Source organism: Hypomesus transpacificus, chromosome 26 (genome assembly GCF_021917145.1).
Source record: "Hypomesus transpacificus isolate Combined female chromosome 26, fHypTra1, whole genome shotgun sequence".
NCBI classification, from domain to species: Eukaryota; Metazoa; Chordata; class Actinopteri; order Osmeriformes; family Osmeridae; genus Hypomesus; species Hypomesus transpacificus.
Genome location: NC_061085.1, coordinates 2,465,839 through 2,488,861, shown reverse-complemented (window position 1 = coordinate 2,488,861; position 23,023 = coordinate 2,465,839). Strand labels below are relative to the sequence as shown.

At 40.4% G+C, this 23,023-nt stretch overlaps 1 protein-coding gene across 1 annotated transcript in view; it reads right to left on the bottom strand.

The window, feature by feature from the left end:
• Positions 1-4,892: 4,892 nt before the first annotated feature.
• The window catches only part of LOC124487579 (excitatory amino acid transporter 5-like), a 69,998-nt gene continuing 51,867 nt past the window's right edge, over positions 4,893-23,023 (bottom strand). Inside the window, exons 9-13 of the mRNA XM_047050008.1 lie at positions 22,748-22,981; positions 10,190-10,384; positions 8,151-8,285; positions 5,247-5,343; positions 4,893-5,119 (exon numbers count right to left, since the gene is read on the bottom strand). Of these exons, the coding sequence (XP_046905964.1) occupies positions 4,952-5,119; positions 5,247-5,343; positions 8,151-8,285; positions 10,190-10,384; positions 22,748-22,981 (829 nt within the window). The 3' untranslated portion in view covers positions 4,893-4,951. The remainder of the gene's footprint in view (positions 5,120-5,246; positions 5,344-8,150; positions 8,286-10,189; positions 10,385-22,747; positions 22,982-23,023) is intronic.

Sequence of the window (23,023 nt, the reverse complement as noted above, 5' to 3'; positions counted from 1 at the left end):
TAAGCTGATATAAGGAAGTAGTTACATCTACTTTCGAAAACATTAGTCTACTATTTCACTGAAGCATTAGCATCATGACATTAGCCTCTGTTGTCCGGGCAACACATACTACAGCGGTCTATGATGCATCTGTTTTCAATTGTTAAAATAAACATTCCTCACAATTACATTTTCGTTGTAGGATTTATTATGACATTAGATTACAAGTAAACGATTTGTTGGTGAAATTATCATTACCTGTGGTTTCAAACCAGTGTAGCTCACTGCAACGCTGTACTGTACTGTTAGTAGCTAAAAAAACATCTCCACAGCTGTTTACAGTAGCCTACGTAGGAAGTCAATGATGTTCGGCACTACCCTTACTTAAATCAAAAGTCTTTCAATAGGTGAAACTATCTGACTAGTGACTACTAACCTGAACTCCATTGCCACAGCCTAAACTTCAATCTGTTCATGAAAATAATTCATTTCAGCCTAGACCGTACAACGGAAGTAACGTTAAATCGAATTCAACCAACGCAATCGCTACCAAGACAGTCTAGTAGTAGTTGTAGCCTACAATTTACCGGGGCAGCTTCTCCACACAGCAGGGCTATATCGCATTTTGCCTTGTTACTGACAATGATCGCTACCACTGACATTTTCATGAATGAGTGATTTTCCCCTAAGTAAATGTCAAGCTTATTTACGTTTTTGGGGGCATATTTTCAGATAGCAGATGATACTATTTGAATCGCGATTCCATCTGAGATAGCTACTGCTGGTAACGTCGTTGTTAAAATAAATTTAAAAGGGGGTTCTTTATTAATGAATGAATGCAATATGAATAGGCTAAATGCCTGAAAATATCAGAAGGGAAAAACTTACAATGACGTTTAAATCATAGAGATTAGGTCAATTTTTACACCGGCCTGCCAAATATATTCGTTTTGATTTAACTATGAGGTTGCTGATCACCATTCCCTCTTGCAGGGGAAATGACAAGACTATTTCATTCTACTCTTCACTCTTAGTATTTTGAGTTGTAAATGAGCAGAAAATAATATGCTTTTAAATCTATGTAATCTTAATAAATAATAAGAAGGCTATGCATTTTAATATAAAATATAAAGAAATATCAGTTGTAAAATGTAATTTAAATACGGACCCCTACAAGTAAGCAAGCACACCCTACAATTTCCCCAGAAATTGTACCCCCTCTAGTTATCTTTATTATTTTACACAAAATTATATGTTTGTTTGTTTTAATAAATATACACTTACCCTTCTGCTCATTGGTAAAGCACTTTGAATTGCCATGGTGTATGAATTGTGCTAGGCCTGTATTCATAAACGAGCCTTGCTTGGCCTTCAATTTACATCAATTATGTGAGGAACCTTAATTGTCATCCAATAATAAGGACTACACCACACAATGGCATATTTACTGCTGCTGCAAAATGTTGCAGATCGTGCCCTGAGGAAGGAACGCATCTTCCGTGACCATACAGAATTATTTGCATGAGAGTGATGAGTACCTTTTGGGATGCCTTACGCTACCAAGAGCAGTCCTCATGGATAATTGTAACAGTTTGGAGCCAGCACTGCGGTGCAGGTACTCTACAGCTTGGGATTTTTTGCTACTGGAACTTTTCAGAGGGAGCTAGATGGGTCAGACGGCTGAGCAGTTAGGGAATCGGGCTATTAATCAGAACGTTGCCGGTTTGATTCCCGGCCGTGTCAAATGAAGTTGTGTCCTTTGGCAAGGGGGAATATCCCTGTACTTACTGTCACTTTGGATAAGAGCGTCTGCTAAATGACTAAAAGTAAATGTAGCTAGGATACCGGGTGGAAATATCTGCCGTGCACTTCCGCGAGTCGTGGATGGAATCAATCAATTGGCTACACAATACATCAAATTCCCCTAAACAGCAGAAGAACAGATCTCAATTAAGAGAGGATTCCATAGTATTTCTGCACACACCTGCGCATTAAGGCACCATCTCCATATCCGTTCCCATATCTCAACCACAAGCAATACCACTCTATAAATGTCCAACTGATCTGCGAATCCCAGAATCAACTTCTGAATGTGGTCCTCCGCTTCCCAAGAGGTGCACATGATTCCTATATTTTGCAAAACAGTTCTATGGGTATGCGCCTCAAACAAGGAGCTGCTGGAGACGCATGGCTCATTGGTAAGCATCTCAGTATAATCACTAATGGCTTTCTATTCCTATAATGACTTGTTTTATGAGGATCAAGCTGCTTTACAAACCGGAGAATGTGTGTGTATACAGACCACATACGAGAAATTGCTTTAAATCTGGCAAAAAAGAGCCTACATGGTCAAGTTCTACCATATGCTTTCTGCATTTGAAATTACACCATATTCATTGTTTTAGGTTTGTAGGATAATCACGGCCTGCTGTGTCTTGCACAACATTGCCATGAAGCATGGTGTAGCACTTCCCCCTCAGCCTCCACAAGAGGATGAGCATCCTGACTAACTCCTGGGACCGGACGGCAGAGTTGTTGTCCAAGTTTGAGAGCAATTAATTGCTATTCTCTCTTGGTTGTCCAGGACTGCATCGGTGATCAAACGTGGAGGAGTTGAACGGGATCTGGGGGCATGTGTGGATGTACTGGTGGAAGATTCAGGTTCAGCTTCAGAGGGTGGTTGCTGTTGCCTTAGCAGGACTTCATCTGTACGTAAATGAAATAGGTGACTTGTTGAAGATGTTGAAGAGAACACTTAACACACAAAAATACACACTAGTGTCTCGAATGAATCTTCCAACTTGTATCAATTCTGGAAAAACAAATAAACAACTGCTTTAGGGCTGCAACTAGCGATTATTTTAATAATCAATTAATCTGTCGATTCTTTTTTCGATTAATCGGATTAAAAAATAGCATTAATTTTCAATCATTAAACAGAACTGACAGTGCAAATTCACAGTGCAAAAAATCTTCAGAATGTGCACAAACAGGCACACAATTTAGAAAAAGGTGTTAATATTAGCGTGGATTTAATGCTATTTTCCAAGATGAGCAATTTATTTGAGTTTTGTTTAAAACTTTATAGAAAATTGAAAGGTTGTGGAAGTAGGCCAGACTTTTTTTATAATAATCTGGTGTATATTTAAGATTTTTTGAAAATGTTGAAAAAAGTTAAGATTTCCGAGGATATTCAGAACATTTTCGTTTTTAGTGAGTGGACCTGAAATTTCTGCCGAGCGTTGAGAGCTAGCTGGATGATAGGAACCCTTAATCTGCAATTCATTGTTGCAAGCTCTAATCATTAACCACGCTAATAAGAGAAGACTAACTTTGTATGCCAACGAACACCAATAACTAGAACTAATTTGACAAACGTGACTTCAAGTGCTTATACTCATCCTGATGTTGTGATTGGTTGACAACATATCAATTATCAAGTCGCATGTAGCCTACGCCTTGCATAAAAATAATTCTTAAAAATTTAGAAAGTATCTTCGAGGGATTCATGTTTTCAAAATAGGTGTTCTCCTTCCTGTTAAAAGACAGACAGTCCGTTTGTCCAATCAGGAGGGCCCGTCTTCTGCTAGAGGCCCTACCTTTTCCGTCAGAAGTTAATGTCGTTGTGTTTTCCTATTTACCGATGGCCCACCCATAAGAGCTGTCTGTCCAATTAAGGCCCCAATGCGCTGGTCCAGCTCAGATAGCTCTGGCCCAGCCTTCCCCCCTCCAGTGGCCAGCATCTGTCTTCTATGTTTAGAAATGTTTTTTTTGCCTCAGATTTTAGATCAAACCATTTATTTTTCACTTCATCGGTTCTGTGCCCTTCTCCGGATACAGCGTTCACAGCATTGGTAATTGCATTCCATGCATCGATTGTATTTACTGCTTTGTATAGTAGCTGACGCTACTAAATAGGATGTTGCGCCAACTTCTTGCAGCAATACCTCCACTTCAGAATTACTGAAGTTTTTATTTCTTTTGGAGTCGAGGTCTCCTACGTCTTTCCCACGTCTTTTTGACATTTCTCTGAATGTGCGCACGGCCCTGTCATCTCATGCCCTTTTATGGGAATTAACGGGCTGTTAACCAAGCAAGGGGGCACAAGCTTTCAATTTACGATATATTGGGAGACATCATTCTAAGACTGCACCTGCGAACAATTCTGCTGTTAAGGAAACTTTCATGAATCACACAAAGACTTTTCTTAGGAACTTTCTTAAGAACAAATTTAAGAAATAACTAAAAAAGATATTGGTGAATGAGGCCCCTTGTTCTGAAGATGTCTAAAATGTGTTTTGGTTAATTTAACCTGCTTGGCCGACTCACTGCTGCTTGCAGCTATATTTTTTCATTCATTTTGTCCGCAAGTTTTACACTAAATATTCAGTGGCCTAAGTTCCCAGGTCATTTTTATTTATTTATGAAAGGTACATTATTTGTGTTTGTCAAACATCCCAGTTACCAGTGGTTAGATGTAGCACACATACAGTACTTTTGTTTGTAGGAATCAACAGGTCATGCATATGTAGCAATGCACATGGTTTAAAATGAAATCATTTAAAAGGCATGCCATCATGTTATCATTTCAAGTCTGCTTTATAAATACAGATCATATAAAGATAATAAATATGTGCACATATTATGACTACAAAGGCAAATTATACGACACACTACAACACAGTCTAAATGGAAACATTCCAAGGTCCAACATTGGTCCATAGATATTCATTGTAAATATCCATTGTCTGAGGTCTCTTTTGTCCCCATTCGGCCTCCTATGTCATCATGTACCATTACACTCCTTGCTCAAAAGCATCAGGAATATCCAAATCAGATAGCAGAAGTCCAGCAAAAAAGACTCAAAAACGTAGCAGAAAGAAAGAGAAAATATTCAGTATTATATTCTTGGCACAACAGAAAAAAGCACTCAAATTATTCCAGCATTTGAGGTAAGTGTCCTGTCCAAGAGTTAGACTTGACAAATGTTGTAGTAGACGGTGTGTGTGTGCCTCTGGTTGATCGAATCCCCCATCACCTCTACGAAGCAATCTTTGTTTTGCATCTCTGTCATTGAAACGTTGACACTCTGTGTAGTGTGAGAGTTATGCGTGTTTGGCGTGCCATACGATGGCCCTGACTGGAAACAAACACACACAATCATCAATTAACATGCCAATAAAATGTTGGAACTATTCTTAAAGCTACAGCTGCAACAGGATTTTAATTACATTTTCCAAAAAGATTTTCCAGCATTTTTAGCTTACCTTTCCACTGAGAGGAAAGTCTTTACGGCATAGATGCGCGATGATCCCAGCAGCTAAGGCATCTCCCAATACGTTGATCATAGTGCGAAATCTGTCCCTATAGAACACAGTCATCATTAAAGCTAGGATGGACAATGTTGTTGGAAGTACCTTTTGTCTTATGTGCTGAAATAAACTTCACATCCTGATAACCATCATTAAATCAAATGCTCTGACAGTAAAATAAAATAAATGCGATATCAGACTGAATTTAGACCGAATGCAATGATTGGACGGGCGACTTGACTGTCTACTGCGCTCAGGTAGGTAGGTAGTCAGGCAGCCCATTCATATGTTTTAGTAAAATGGCTTTGAAGGGAGGGTGTGTGATATTTTGGGTTGGATACTTTCAAAGTCAAGCCAAAATTCCAGCCTTTAATGGCATAGTCTTTTTTTTGAAAGGTTGGAAATCTTTGTTGGCTTTGTTGGCTCCATTGTTTACATTGGCTGTTGTTCCAGTTCCAGTCATGACAAGTCCTTAGACAGTGACAAATAAATTATTTTGTAATTTTGGTTTAGTTACTTTGAGGTTACTTGAAAGTAGGGATGCACCGAATCCAGATTTTTTGGGGTTCGGCCGAATACTGAACTCTCTCCTACCAACCGTCTCTGGAGGAGGGGATCCCTCTCTGAATTGCTCCTCCCAAGGTTTCTTCAATTTTTCTCCCGTTGGAAGTTTTTCTGGGAGGTTTTCCTTGTCTTCCTTGAGGGTTTAGGTTGGTTGAGGGGCAGTTCTATGGGCGCATGTGAAGCCCTCTGTGACATGCTTGCATGTAAAAAGGGCTATATAAATAAATGTGATTTGATTTACTGAATCCACTTGTTAAGATTCTGCCAAAGCCAAATACTGAACCCTACTCGCATCCTCAGTCCATTAACACAGTAAACACATTAATGAAGTAAACAACGTCAAGATCAATATACAAAATATTAGCCTTTTAGATTTCTTGAATTTCTTTCGATGTTTCATACGCAAATGTTTTAACAGCAGAGATGTTGTGTATTGTTTAGGGTCCTTGCCACCCCAAGATAAATCGGCATTGGAAATTGAACATGTACCTCGATTTGAATCGCCTTCTTTTGACTAAAAGTACTGCCAAACAACACTTTTTCTGCTCACAAGTTCCATTTTCACTTTTTCACTCTCAAGCTACTGCATTGAACGGTCCACCTACAAACACCTTCCCGTAATCAACGGTGGCGTCATTATGTCGACCAGCATAGCACAAGCGTAGGGTTCGGTGGGAAAAAAAAAATCTAAGGTTCGGCCGAAACCGAACCCCATCAAAAAGCCGAATATTCGGCCGAATCTGAAACAGAATCCTGGATTCAGTGCATCCCTACTTGAAAGTAACTACCCCCCCCCCCCCCCCTACACAATACCCCATAACAACAGACAGAACAAATGTGCTTTGAGCGCTGAAATACACTCAATGGAACGGTCTTTTGAGATTCTGTTTGCGCCTGTTTGAAATTCTTTGCAACACAGCTAAATGTTGCTGAACTTTTAGCTTGACACGGATGACGCTAGTTCAGAAGTATAAGTTACCTTGGTTACTTAGCTAGAACTAGAACAGCCAATGCTGTGGTACATTAATTGCAAATGATTATGTAGGCTTAATTTGCTGCTTCAACTGCTTATTTTATCTTAATCAAAATGTATTATATTGATTATCTGCTAGAATATATTACCATCACAAACATCTGGACATTTAGTTCATAACAGAAGTCATTATATCCACAATGGTTGAACTAGTTGTCATAATTGTAGGCTTAATTCACCATACAGCGCTTGGATGTACAGTTCTGCCTCAGGGTTGTTTGCTATGTTTACATTCATGTTTGTATTTTTCCCTTTGTGCTATGCAATGCTGTAAAATAGTCTGGGATTTTCTGAATCACACTGACATAAATTATACTGTTCCTGTCTTATGCCTATTTTTGGCTCGCTATATCCATATAATTTTGGCTCGAAAGAGCTAGCTTAGTGCAACTAAGTAAACTCAACATGGCTGAGAGTCGAGAGAGAACAACATTTCCCTGTTTTCCTTACAACTAACTCCGGTGCGTACAGCGCTTAGTTTCATTTAACAAAATTCACTGAAGTTATGGCCTCCTACCTCTAGTGCACATTAGTCCAAGCTCTTAGTAAAGCGTATAATGCAAGCTCAACATGGCTGAAAAAGATCTATCGCAAAAGTGGCAGCTAATTTTTGGGGGGGAATGTTTAAAATGCTGATCCAAACAATGTCACTCTGCACTCCATTGGATTATAAAAAGGACATCTGCAAAATATGAACTTTGTAGACTGCCCGGTTCTCCAGATAATTGTGGGAAACTAACACACAGAGACAGATATTCCTGGGATTATTAGAGAGATTTTGACTCGTGTCCATTTCATTTAGCAAATTGACTCTACTCTTAGAAACAATTTAGTCTTTTAGATGTTCACAGATTCACAGCAAAAGTTAAATTGTATTTCCTTATAACAAATCTGCATTAATAATTAAGTTATCACTTCTGATGCTGGAGGTAGTTTGTTTGATTCTTCTATTCATGGTTATTAGGAAAAGGAAGCTTATTTTGTAAGTTCATGGATAATTCTATTTATAATTTTCAGCCGAAAATATTTTGGGTTGACTATGCAAGGCCGATCACATACTTTCTTACGTCTTATCGTTAAATTACTTGACACATATCATGAAAACTGTCCTTCTGACCTCTGGGTAGTTCTACCTGTGAAATACAACCTTCTGTTAAGGACTATAGTTAAATAATATTTGTATTTATACCCTTGCCCATTTTAATAATCAAGATAGGGCACAACAGATTACATGTCAAAAATAGTTATCATTGCAGACTCACAGGACCCAGTCAATTGCAACAATGAGCGTGATGTCATCAGGTGGCAGTCCTACTGAAGTCAGCACAATCACCATAGTAACAAGGCCAGCCTGAGGGATTCCTGCAGCACCTATGCTGGCAGCTGTTGCTGTTATACTGTCAAATCAAGAACATTGTAAGTCAATAGAATTAAGAGAAGACATGAATAAACAGGTGTTTATGAGTTGTGTCATGTAGCAACTAAGCACAATTCTACCAACACTATAAAATTCATATTGCATATAGGTAAAACAAACATGCTAAGAGTTTATTAATTTATTTTAAATTCATATGAAATAATAAGGAGATTCAGCATTTACTGAAAGACATCTTCACGGGTTAAAGTGAAAAAGAACCATGAGCCGGAACTTTTTTGAGGGGGGGGGGGATGTCTTCTGCTAGTTTTCTACACAGGGTGACCAGTGGCTAATAAATTGGCCAAGTCATGTTCCACAATAAATGTGCACAAAGGTATTTTTAAGTCGCAGACACAGTCAGTCATAGACAAAAGTGTGTCAGCTGTAACAGTTGCTCCCGGCAACGTTGTGGTAAGTTTGAGTGCACGGGCAGCGGCTCTATGACATGACGAGCAAGCACTTTCTTACCGCTGCTGGCATATATTAGCTTCCTCGAGCAAAACATGCAGAAACAAGCACCAGGCTTTATCAGTTTCTTGCACCAACTGCCAAAAGGCGTCTCTACCTTCTTCTATCCACGCCCAGCGCCATTTAATTTTGCGTCATTTATCAATGGGTAGGACATCATCCACAGGCTTCATGAATTTGCGCTCCATGCTTTTACCGACAATGCTAACGTGACGTATAGATCTTATTCACACTGTGTTGCCAGGACCCACCCTGCTCTGCTTCTTATAGACTTGTAACGTTAGTTATAGCTGCGTTCCTCTCATATGATTGGTAGGGGTAATCAATTGACTCAAATATTAAACCGCATGCAAGTTCCCAATTAATTTTTCTCATGGCCGCAGGCCGGACAAAAAAATACTTCAAAAGAAAATACTTAAAAAATACTCTAAGCCCTGCATCTTGAAAACTAACCTCCTAAACATAGTTTGGAAACGTTATTTTGGCCGATTATTACTCACCTTTAATAATATTAATTGGTATTGTATTTTATATTGTTGGAAAACCTGATTAGTCTCCGTCACAATGAGGTACAACTTGTAAGGATTCCACGTGCATTCGTGGAATGAGCAACACAGCTAAACGTGTGCGGCCCCCAAAAGTGTGCCAAATCCCCTGCAATATTCTTCTGTTGGTATTCACTCTCGTTTTGAGCTTCAAGTGGTATCAGCTTGGGTGTGGTGTACGTGCCAGAGTGACCAACGCAAACGTGTTGGCTGACTTGTGACAAATCCTGGTTGAAGAATGGGATGCCATCCCACAGCAGTGTGTGACCAAGCTGGTGACCAGCATGAAGAGGAGGTGCCAAGCTGTTTTGGCTGCGTATGGATCTTCCACACGCTACGGAGGTCCCTGACAGTGTAAAGGGCATAAAGTGTAAAAATGGCCAATATGTGTTGTTTATGTGTCCTTATTACTGTGGGAGAGTGCAATCATCCAATCCACCAAGCAACTCAAAACGAGAATGGATACCAATAAAAGAATATTGCAGGGGATTTTGGCCAAATTTTTTGGGCCGCTACCCATGGTTAGCTGTGTTGCTGATTCCACGAATGCACGATCCTTACAAGTTGTACCTCGCTGCAAAGGTGACTAATCAGGCTTTCCAACTATATAAAATACAATACCAATTGGTATTACTGAAGGGGAGGAATCATTGACCAAAAATAACGTTTCCGAACTTCTTTTGAGGAGTTTATTTGGTATAACTATTCAGCTAAAAACATGTTGTTGTGAGTTATGGGGCTGAAGGAAAGACAAGATCATTTATTTTGGTCACACCCATCAATAGTAACATATTTAAGTAATTAATACAATCAAGCATTTTTTTGGTAAATTATTATGCCAGATTTGCCAGGATTCTAGATAAAATCATACCTTATTGTGACCAGTTGGCCAAAGTCCAGCTCATAGTCGTTAACCTGGGCAATAAAAATGGCCGCTACAGCCTCATATAGAGCTGTGCCGTCCATATTGATGGTGGCACCCACAGGCAGGACAAACCGGGCAATCTGCCTATCCACATGGCAGTTCTCCAACAAGCACTTCATGGTGATGGGCAGAGTGGCTGAACTGTGGAAAGAGAGATAGTGTTTAGTGATTTTGGAATGTATGCAGTGAAAATTCTCAGCCATTCTAATTCTAGTGGTTCAAAAATACAATAATAATACAAAATAATTCATTTTAATCGTTAGCTGAGTGAGTTCCAAATATTTCCAACGGTCCCCACAAAGTAAGTTATTTTTCTGAAACGGTAGCTAGCTAACTTTGTTAGCTGTTGGGCCAAGTTGGGGCCGCAAATGGCAGCCTTGGCCGGTCGGTGAGCATTGTTTTGTTTAGTTTAGTCTTGTAACTCAATGTTTTGCCAATATTCCCTGAGTTCTCTGACCAGGGACGAACTCCTCAACATCAGGAAACAACTACGGATTTAATTCCCACTATAGCAGAATTAGCGGACATTATAGTCAAAGCCACTCTCGGCTTTGTCCAAGCAGCAAAGTGTCGTAGAAGAGGCAAACGGACCAGTGCACTGGTGCGACTTCGTCGCCGTGGGGTTCGTACAGCGTTACCGGGGAAATTGTTCTCCAACATGCGTTCGCTGAACAACAAACTAGACAGAAAAAAAAATTCATTCATCTTCCGTTGTGCTTCACAGAGACATGGCTGAGTGAACTGATCCCAGACTCTGCATTACAACTAGCAGGGTTTACACTTGTGAGAGCGGAATATGGCATAGGCTATATTTAGACAGTGTTGGGGGTAGCGAGTTACAAAGTAACGGATTACAGTAACAATATTACTATTATAGGTAACAAAGTAAAGTAACGCATTACACTCAAAATATTGGTAACTACACTACTTTACTCGACCTCAGGAACGCGCTTTCCTGCGTTACCTAAGCCATTTTTGCCGGTCCGAAAAGTTATCTTATAGTGGCGCTTGCATGCTTGCCTGTGTGCTTGCTTCTCTTGGCACCGTTGCCACAGAGACCAATTTGAGTGGTTTGAATGACGTAGCTGCTGGTGCGTAGACATTAGGCGCGTTCGACATAGGCTGACTTCATGCAGCGCCGCAGCCGACGCCTGCGCTGCATGAAGTTGAACGCACCTATTGACAACCCAGTATCACATGTTATTACACAGCTGTTCTTAACGCTGTAGAAAGCTCCATTCACTTGAATGGGGCTTCCCAACGTTCTGCGGTCTGTTATCTTCTAACAGACCGTTGCTATGAATAACAGACCGCTGTCAAGGAAAGTGGCCTTTTTGCTTCTGATTCACGGCTTTCGTAGCACTCCGCAAGTAGTCCGGTAACTTTTCAACCCCAGCGTACTCCGTTGCTTAGCGACGTCAGCTGATTTGAAGCCTAAAGAATGTTCAGTTTATGAAGTTCAACGTCTTTGGCGAACTATTTCTCTGCTGATCAACACTACGAATGGTAACAAATAAATTGTAAAAAGACACACTGTGTTAAGTAATTTTGTTGGCAAGTAGCCGTGTAATAAGCGGGATAATGTATAGAACGCCGTTGTCATTATCGGGAAAATAAGCCCCTTCAGAGTGAAACAACACCCCTAACTTTGTTGCTCGAAAGGACAAAAATATTACAGTAAAATGCTCTTTATGTCCAAGCGAGAGGTGTCTTTCAACTGCTGTCAACTCAATGAGATTTTAAAGTGTGCCATATTTCTTTGGTCAGATAGTGTGGACAGGCTTAATATTCGTTCAAGTGAATGGCTGAGTTTTATATGCCATTTTGTTTTACATGTTTACAATACACTATGTGGAAAGGCTAAGAGATGCCCTTTATTGAAAATTGAAAAATAAAGTGATGAAAGGGCCATGATGTTTGTCCTTGTATCTTTGCGGTAAATTTGGACTTCAAAAATTTGAAAGTAAAGTAACTAGTAGTGAAGTTACTTTTCAAATGCAGTAACTAGTAAAGTAATCTAGTTACAATTTTCAGAAGTAACTAGTAACTTGTAACTAGTTACTTTTTCTGAGTAACTACCCCAACACTGTATTTAGGCAACTTGTAATTCCAACAGGCGTTGCAACAGCAACATAATGTGGCAACATTCGTCTTTTTTGCTGTAGTCTTGGTAAAATACGTGCTGTGGGTCATACAACTCCATGTAGGCGTAGGCTACTTTTCAACTTCGATGACTAACTTTGTGTCGTCAATCTTCCCAAATGTCTCTCTTGGTTTGTGATGTTGCCTATGGGTTTCAGGGTCTCTTCTGCTTGAGTGTAGCTATGCCAGCTCGTCTATCTCACTCTTAAACACACTGTATAGAAACAACTGACAAATATGTTGGCTTGACAGTCAACGCATTCATCAATTAGGATTTTTTTAATTACATTTTGAGATATAGTTTTTATTGGGGTACATTACATTTATTCATTTAGCAGATGCTTTTATCCAAATAAACTTACAAGAAAGAGCTTTACAAAAAGTGCATAGGTCAATGATCATAAACAATGCGGGTAGCCAAAATATAAGGCATACATTGTGAAAAGCACATGGTTGGCCATTTGTTACCAGCGTAGTGAAGGTTGTTAAGTGATAGGCTATAAACTAACGCAGTAAAATCTAAACTTGTTTGTTTAACCAAATATGTTTCATATAATATGGTGTATTTTATCATCCTGCAGCCGAATTCGCAAGCATCTCACGGAAAAATTCGACCAGCTGCCAAACGATCGCTGCAGAGCGCGAGCCGATCGCGGTGCTTCGCAGCCTGTGTGGTCAGTCCAATTTGATAACATGGGTGCCGAAAGAAAAAAGTCTGCGCTTCGCAGGTTATGCGGCGCTTCACAGCCAGCGCGTCCCAGGCATGGGCATAACTGTACATGCTGTATGGTGAATTAGGTCTACATTCATGACAACTGGGATTGTGCATGTAATGACTTCTGTTATGAACTAAATGTCTAGATGTTTGTGGTGGTAAGACAATTTAACAGAGAACAAATATAATACATTTTTATCAACATAACATAAGCAATTGATAAAACAGCAGACAAATCAAGGCTACATTATCATTTGTAGGAATGTACTAGAGCATTGGTAATTTGTTTTAAATGAGAAATTGCTTTTATAATGAGCATTAGTGACTAAAATAGATTAGGTTGAACAAGTGCTCCAGAGATGGCAGATAATTTCAATTGTGATCTTAGAAATATAGGTACCAAACCCACTGAGAAGAACTGTCATTACCAGCTGCATCACCGGTACTGCACTATCTATAATTCCAGCAATCTGTGTGTCACCGACATCATCGCGGGCACTGTGCCCTACCTACAATTCCAGTGTGTTTACAGACCTGCAAACTTCGCTTTTCGGCGACAATCGCCGTTTTCTTGGACAATTGGATCATTGGTTAGTCGTGTAGAACCGGAAAGGTTATTTTTGAGAGGGGAGGGGGAGGGGGGGTGTAGGCTGTCCTTCTTCTGCATGCCATGCAGGCTTAAAATTGCGAAACATTATTGGATAATTTTTATTATTGACATTTCTCTGGGCCAATCGGAATCTTAGCACTTTTTCTCTTGGCCAATCGGAATCTTAGCACTTGCGTCAGAATCTTTAAGCACACAGCATCAACTGTTACTTGCACTGGCCAGCTTGCTTACAGAAGCTGAGTTAGCCAATGTTGTTAGCGATGCTAGCTAAAGTTAGTTTGCTTGCTGTAAATAACATTTCACTGGGTCTTGTAGCTGTGTGTTTAGCAAGTCGCAGTATTTACAAGCCCTGATAGTTTAACTGAGATGACGCAGTAGATACCACATGCATATATGTGCTAGGCTGAATAGAACTAGCACTATATGGAATAGACTGTTGCACAGTTCTACCAGAGAATGTCTAATAAAGGGAGAACTCCCACTCTCGGGAAACTTCTGGGTTCTGAACTGGTTGCAGCTCCACTCAAGTTCCATATGAGGGCGCTAACGGTCGAGTGCAGAATGAATGGAGGTCTATGGAGCTATATCCCTCAAAATCCACTTTTCTCAGCATATAATTATTTGTACACACACCGCGGGGGTTAAAGTCGCTTTTCTGTTCTAAAAAGCCTTTGAAAATGGCATTGACGTCATACACAACGTACGACCAGAGCTACTGCTTGACGGCTTTGGTTACTTCCACTTTTTTCTCGAGGCAACGACAACACAGCTGACAGGTTAGGCTCTCCCTGTCAATACACATACTAGAAAGAGTTTTGGCTTGCTAATGTTGTTGCTAATGTTGCTAATGCTCTGACATTCTGGTTCTGCTTCGGATGCCATCAAGCGGGATCTCTGGTCGTAGTCAGTCCTTCACTAACCAATCAGCATTCGTTAGCAGAATGCTAGCGTGTTATGGGCAACAACGACTTACCCTGTAAGAAATCGAAAGGACATAAGTACTCGTTCATTCAACTTTTGACCTGTAATCTATGTTGAACATGCAAAAAGTACAATCAAATCTGAGATTTATCAACGACAATCAGGCGAAAGAGACAGATTTAGCCGTGTAGCTCCATAGACTCCCAATCATTTTGCACTCGACCGCGATTACTCCCAGTGGAACTCTGGTGGAACTGCAACAAAATTTGGTACAATGGGGCTTAATAGGGAGTGGCAGGCTCTCCTTAAACAGGCTCTGGTACTACTAGTACTACTAGTAGCTTAAGTACTATCTATCGTGCCGTGGTGTACTGGCAGCATCATACATTTAAGCAATTCAAGACTTGCATGTGCAGTAAGTAATGTCACATTAAATCATGTATTTAAATTCAAGCTTGTGTGGTGCGTCGCTGTCTTCAATGCCACAGGCTAAACTAGGTTATGTCAAAAGAAACGTTTTTCATTTCCGGCACATTCAGTGAAGTTTGGCTAGCAGCATCAGCTAGGCTTGCTGGCTCGTAGCTTCTTCATGCAGCTTCTCCATGCAGGGCTCTAGACTGAGACCAAATGGTCGGCTTTTTTTACTGACAATGATCGCTTCCAGCAAACTTCTTTTTAAATAGCCATTTCCCCCTAAATAGATGTCAAGCTTATTTACGTGTTTGGGGGCATATTTTCAGTTAGCAGATGGTACTGTTTGAATCGCGATTCCATCTGAAAAATACTGTTGGTGCCAACTTTGTTAGAATAGCTAGTTTCAAAGGGGGTTCGGCTTGTTTCATAACAAACGGACCCATCTACAACCAACGCACGCCCTACAAGTTCCCCCAGAAATTGTACCATCTCTAGTTCCTCTTTCAAGTAATAAGCCCCTGTGTTCAAATGTTGAGCATTAAATTAGCTGCATGGTCTGTAGAGATCTTGGGACCAAGCTGCAATAGCGTACATAATAGGGATGGGCATTCGACTAAATTGTCTTAATCGATCGTAGGGAGAATTAACGATCGATTTTCGATTAATCATTAACATTTTTATATTAAAATTCACTATTTATAGGCTTTATTAAAATGCAGTGAAAATAGAAAAACACAGCGTGTTTCAGCATTGAGATCTGTAGCTATTAGAAAAACAACTATTTCTGTAACTCCTAGAAGCGGAGCTGACAGCTAGAAGCCTGTGCTCAAACACAACTGACCCTCGTTTTTTTTCCGGCTAATTAACAAAGCTTCATAAAAACCTTTGCCCTTAACAATACTTAAGGGTAGCATATCCATGTCGATGGACTTGCAAATCCGTTGGGTAATTTTCTCTGCACGTTGTGCATCGCAGCTCCTCCGTGCTAGCACCGAGAGCAGGATGCACCGCCACTAACCAGGGTCGGATGTACGTTCTTCAACTGGTATATCATTTGAGTCGTGGAGGAGTTGTATTAATACTCAGCTTTGCAGTGTTGGCAGTGAACAAAGAAATTTTTTAGTCAATATGGTCTCACGCTACACTTCGCCGTGACATCTTCATGTTTACTTTTGAAATACATGGAAACTCGCCGGTAACTGAGTAGGCCTGTGGCGTTTTTTTCCAAACATTGGCTTCATTTGGTAAAATGTTTAATTGCTGCCACATAGCGAAATCCATTGCAATCCTTCAAGACTCACACTACGCAACAGAACACGCATTAGTTTTATCGATGAACAAATAATGTCATCGACTAAATTCTTAATGATCGATAATCGATCGTCGATTAATTATGCCCATCCCTAGTACATAACAGAAAGTGTTTCATTCTGGAGAAATTGTGTAAATGTTTTATGTACTTAGATGGTCCGAGGAGAATGAGTGGAGTTGGTGAAGCGCCCTGGTGAGTTGCAGTCATTCGCCATAGTTCTAGTACTAATCTGAGGCATAGATATCTATATTATGTCTATTGATATCTATGCCTAGTCTCCTCCACGTCTCCCCAACGTGACGTCATCACCAAATTGTGGTAATATGCTAATGCTAACACCAAAAACGACAAAAACTGGTCTTTAACACCATTTAGAGACACCATTTGGAGATTTCTTATCGACTAATCAAACTTTGTAACGCTTTTTTTTTTCACAAAAAAAAAACGTACAAAATTTTCGCGATCTGACTCAATGGCTGCTGGACATTGCAGATTCAGCCGCTAATAGACTACTAATAATAAGACTCGTATCACCAGTCCTGTTGTAACCGAATGCCGATGGTATTTAGTATCTCTTACAATGTACTACAAATTCAAAATATTGTTTGTTTAACATGCAAATCATCAGAGTGCGCTTATCACTGCCTGAAAACTTGCAGCATGCAAACTAATGTAGAAGCTGAGTGGGGAACGGTGCAACAGAGAACGATTTTGCTGTCTTAGCCGGAGAAGATAATGTCATTCGATTTGGATGTGATTCTTATATAGGCATATTCATTTTTCAACCCAGCGCGTTTGCATGAGCGAAGTAGGGCTAGGCCAACTTACGTTTTTCAGGTGGTAGGCTACATCCTATTCAACGTCGAACTATGAAAAATAAACCGTTGTTGGCAGAGTTTGCATTCAAGGTTTTTCGAGTCACCCGGTACTTTGTAAATGTAAATCTACTTTTATGAAATGCTGCCATACCACAGATTTATTTGCCATTTTGACTAATAACACAGACAAAGCAGGCTATGGCAGAGTTTGTAGTTCTGCAGCCAATTGTGTTCCTGCCGTGTGCAAACTACCATACTAAAACAAAGCGCAGATTAACGAAAGGGAAAACAGTAACACCTTTTCTTTTACATTACGTATTTTTTTAGTTGATTCATTTGTCTAAAATAATATATTCTAAAATTTCTGTTGAACATTTCGTTAATTCAGCAATGATGACACAAGTGGGAATCAGATCTCACACTGCCATACGGCAGCTCGAGTAAAAAAATCTTAGTCGACCAAGAGCATATCGACCAGAAAATCGACTAATCGACTGAGTGGGGACAGCCCTACATTTTACAGTGCAATACAAAATTGTATCTTGTACATTTGTATTTTTTGTAATATTTGTATATTATAAATTACGGCAACTTATATTTTATTTTATTGTATATTTTATTAAATTCTAATTCCACTTAGTACTGCTAGTTTATGTACCCTTAGTATAGATATTCCACATATTTAAATTTTTGGTTCCTATATGTTTATTGTATGCACCTTCCTGCCAAAGCAAATTCCTTGTCTGTGCAAACTTTCATGGTGAATAAATCCCATTCTGATTTTGATTCTATAGTGCTTCAGTGGTCGACATGAAACTTGGTGACAATAATCAGGAGACCGTTCCCAATCAGTGTGCCAAACGTAGAAGCAATAAAAATATCAATATAATAAAAAAAACTAACAATTCCAATAGATGCCACATAATAATAATAAAATAATAATAAGCTGCAAGCAATAATGTCCATTATGTCCATAATAGCTGCAAGCAGCAATGTCCAATTGTCCAAAAAGTATAATGCAGCTCATATCTTTTTTTATCAGTTTTTCCTTGCTTATTTAGACCTTTGTTTAGGCAGTGCGAGTGCACGCAGTGCAAGTGAAATTTTTGGGGCATTAATTTGAGCCTAAAATCGTTTTTTGAGCTCTATGTAAAATAAACCACCACCGTTTTCCAATTGGTAAAAACCTTGTCCATGAAGGTGATGTCTTTATCATTCTGGCTCCAAATTGTCGACAGGGGAAGCAGAAACACGCATGTAGCTTGGCTGAGTACCTTAACCAAGTTTGAGAGCGATGCCTAGGACCTTGGCTGAAAATGCGCGTGGGGTACGTTTGCAGAACAGGCTGCATTGAAATTGCTGTCATTCAAACCATGCTCGCCTTCACCCACAGCAGCAGTAATTTTGGTACCAAGAGACAAGTGCTTCCACTGGGACCAGCACGCTCTGCCTGCTCTGGAATATGAGTTTAATATCCCTTGTTGCAGGGGCAGTAGGCTAGTATGGTTTGGGGATCAGAAATCGATGCATGATAAAAGATTTGTCTTTGTAGGTACAAACACGCAAGCAAAGAACAGTCGATGGCTAACGAAGCTAAAAGACTACTGTTAACGTCTTTAACCCGTGTATCTTCTATGAAAACAAATAAAGATCAGAATCAGAATGATTTTATTCGCCATGAATGTTTGCGTAAACAAGGAATTTACTTTGGCAGGGAGGTGCATACATTAAACGTCGGCTAGGCTGACGACACGCAGCTGTACCTGTCGTTCCCCCCGACTGATCCGGGTATCTCAGCTAGAATTAAGGCCTGCCTTGCAGACATCTCTGCCTGGATGACCGAGCACCACCTCCAGCTGAACCTCGCCAAAACAGAACTTCTCATCATCCCGGCTAAACCCTCCATCTCCCATGATCTGTCAATCACCCTGGGATCTGCGACGGTGACCCCTTCATCCTCTGCCAGGAACCTTGGGGTTACCATGGATGACGAGCTCTCCCTCACGGCCCAAAATGCCGCAGTCTCCCGGTCTTGTAGATTCACCCTCTACAACATCCGGAAGATCAGGAGATACCTGTCTGAGCACTCCACCCAGCTGCTAGTCCAAGCAATGGTCCTCTCCAAGTTGGACTACTGCAACTCGCTGGTCTCCCAGCATGTGCAACCCGCCCTCTTCAGAGGATTCAGAACGCAGCGGCCCGCCTGGTCTACAATCTACCCAGACGCTCCCATGTTACCCCGCTCCTCATCTCTCTCCACTGGCTACCCATCAACGCCCGTATCAGATTCAAGACCCTGGTACTGACCTTCCGAGCAGTGAACGGGACTGCACCCGACTACATCAAGTCTCTCCTGCAACCTTACACCCCCACCCGTCACCTACGGTCTTCCTCAGACAACCGCCTGGTGGTCCCACCGCTCAAGACTGCCAAGTCCCAACACAAGCTCTTCTCCTGCCTGGCCCCCCAATGGTGGAACCAGCTCCCCACCTCCATCAGGGACACCGACTGTCTCCCCACCTTCAAGAAAAGGCTCAAGACACACTTGTTCCGGGAGTACAACGGCACTTAGGTATGCTTGGCTATACCTGTTGCTAGTTTCCTCCAGGATCACAATGACTCTTATTGAGTGACTTGTTGCTCTTGTAGGTTAGTTATAACCAAGTTAAGTCTTGTACTCGCTGTGAAATATTTTACTATTGATTGTTCTTCCACAGGTACAGTCCTGCACTTTTTGTGGTTCATGTTGTTTTAATTTGTAAACTTGTATAACTGCATGCTCTTATGGGTCTTCCCTTTTGGCACTTGTTTAGTTTTCCACAATGTATGCTTCATGTTGTGGCTGCTTGCAATGTTTGGGACTACCTCGTTGTTATGATCAGTGACCTATGCTCTTTTGTAAAGCTCTCTCTTGGAAGTCACTTTGGATAAAAGCGTCTGCTAAATGCATAAATGTAAATGTAAAAATACAGGAATATTGAAACTTAAATATGTGGACTAACTATACAAAAGGAGCAACGTCTAGCTAATTCTAAGGGGGGTCTAGCTAATACTAAGGAAAATAAAAAATACCATATAAGTGGCCCTAATTTACAATCTAACCTAAAAATACAGATAGTGCAAACGATACAACAGTGCAAATTGAAATGTGCAGGGTGTCATTGTGCAGATTGTGATTTAAAGTCAGTGTGAGTCCTGCTGTTGGCCGTTAAAGAGGCCAACAGCGGATGGGAAGAAACTGTTCTTGTGGCGTGAGGTTTTGGTCTTGATGGACCGCAGTCTTCTGCTGGAGGAAAGATTACAACTGAAACAGAAGTATGAAATTCCAGGGTCTAACATTAAAGACCAATGCTACACTTTACTATTCGTCAAAAGCCCTCCACAAAAGACCGATATACAATAACTTCAAGAACAAGTGAGAGATTTGAGGTTGATTTCACTTTTATCGGTAAACGTAAATGCGAAGCTCTAACCTACGTTGCCCATTATCAACCAGACAATCACTGGGGAATATTTAAAAAGGATTGGTTGGAAAAAAGCATATTACTGAAAGTGCTAACAGACTTTTTCAACATCTAACTATGTTGGCTGAAGTCAGAAGGAGCTTGGGGGGGGGGGGGGGCGCGGCAGAAATCTGATCCCGATGTTTACAAACAAATAATTGGTGTATAGGCAACTGACCTTTACATTAAGTTGTTACGTAAATTATTAATTGGCAGCATTTTCGCCATTTAGAACATACTTTATGAGTGGAAGGTCTCTTTAAGTAGCATAACCTTATTGCTTTAGGGGAAATATTGGGTTAGAACTTTGTTTCGGCGGGGGGGGGGGGGGGGGGGGGGGGGGGGGTTTGGACAGACCTGCCCCCACTGCAAAAAATAAATCCTAGAGGAAACACTGTTTAGAACCTAGAAATATTGAGATCTAGTAAATCAGTATAACATACACTTCTGTACGCATGAAGTGGCAGCTTCACCCATTTGTAGCCATTAACATTTTGGCGGCTGCAACAGCCATTTAGTTTTGGCTGAGCTGGCTAGCCAGCCAATAACTTCATCAGCCAGCCATTATTCTCAAAACAAATGGCTTCGGGGTCTACTTGGTATGCCACATAGAATCAGAAAAGACCATTCTTGTGACTTTTGGTAGAACTGTTTAGAAGTTTGAAGCAAAAAAAGCCTTTTGTCGTATTTCCTGACCAGTAGGTGGCATTGTCCCGAAACTGATCAGGTACCTTCACGTCATGCTTGTGATGACACGTAGCAAGTCTTGTCTCAATACAGTAAACCGTTGCAGAGGTATAGCCTCAAGTCCATTTTGGCATGCTCTATATCAGTATCGTTTTTTTTTTTGCATTATTTGAAAACGGTTTGACTAAAAAATACCAGACATTTTGGTCGGCATGCTCTGAAGATGATCTGATTAGATTTCCGTGAAAATCGGACCAACGGCCTAGGAGCTCGGAGAAGTTGGTTTTTCTGAAAATTCTAAAAGGCGGAAATGACATAGGGTGCAATCGAATCGTCTTGATCCAAAAAATCCAACAACAGCTAATTTTTGAAAATTATAATAAAAATAATAATAATAAGAAAAAGGTAGAAACAGGCATATAAATAGGCAGCTTCGCCACTTGGCCCCTAATAATAATAAAATCTACAAAAACAATAATAACAAATAAATATTAAAAGGCTAAATGAGGATCGAAACAAGCAACAGCAAAAAAATTATATTGCATTATACTTATACTTACGTATATATTTACATATGTATCTATTGTTGCATTATTTTATAATGTGTACAATATTAGTTTACCCAAGTAAAATTGTATATTGCCAAAGTGAAAGTAAGATTGAAAGTAAATAAAAACCAGAAACCTTTACATGTTAAAAGAAAGAATTAAAGCCTGAGTAAGACGATAACAAAGACATGCCTCTCCTTAATTCACAACTGCAGTTTAGCCTGTGTTGCTTGCTGCCACCCCAGATATCCCCTCGGTCTGGGCCGGCAACGTTGAGATAGAGATGCATACAGGCAATCACAGGGTTAGCAACTCAGAACAACACACAAGCAGCCATTGAGCCAAGCCCTGGATTAAGAACCCACACCAGACCAGGGTAGGGTCAGCCACACAGGCCAGACCAGGACAGCACAGCACTACAATTGCCTGACTGCTTAGTATTTGTAGACAGACAAAATAGAACAATTTACTTTCTACACAATACATTTGACACAGTTTAAATTGCACCAAAACACTGCACTTTAAGGATAATATATATATTTTTAAAAAACAAGTGACAATCCCCATGTACATCCTTGCCACTTATTGTAAACGCCACTGGTTATCCACATTTCACTGGACTTTGTCCTTCCGCAAATTAGAGTTCCCCCTGCTATGAATGTAACCACAATTCAAATACAAGTTAACTCCAGGCTGTTTGTGCCTAGTGCAGACACTGGTGCATCAGATGCTAAGGATCAGCTGTGGGTCAATTTCCTTGACAAATGTTGTCATATAGGACAACCTTGAAAATGAAACCTCAAAAATACTTGAACAGTTAATTTAAATATTTACCTTGACGAGGTGGCAAGAGCAATGACCATGGCTTGCAAGAGACCACGAATGTAGGTGAAAGGGTTCTTGTGGGTCAGGATGAAGTAGAAAAAAGGGAGGAGGATGAGACCATGTACAAAGAGGCCAGCCAGGACAGTGATGGTGTACCAGCCCAGTTTCTTTCCAAGTGTAGATGGATCCTGCATATCCAAAATTTTTCCAGCAACCAGAAATATTATCCCAAAAGGAAAATACCTATTGCAGAAAAAGAAAACAATAAATCTGATTTGTTAAATC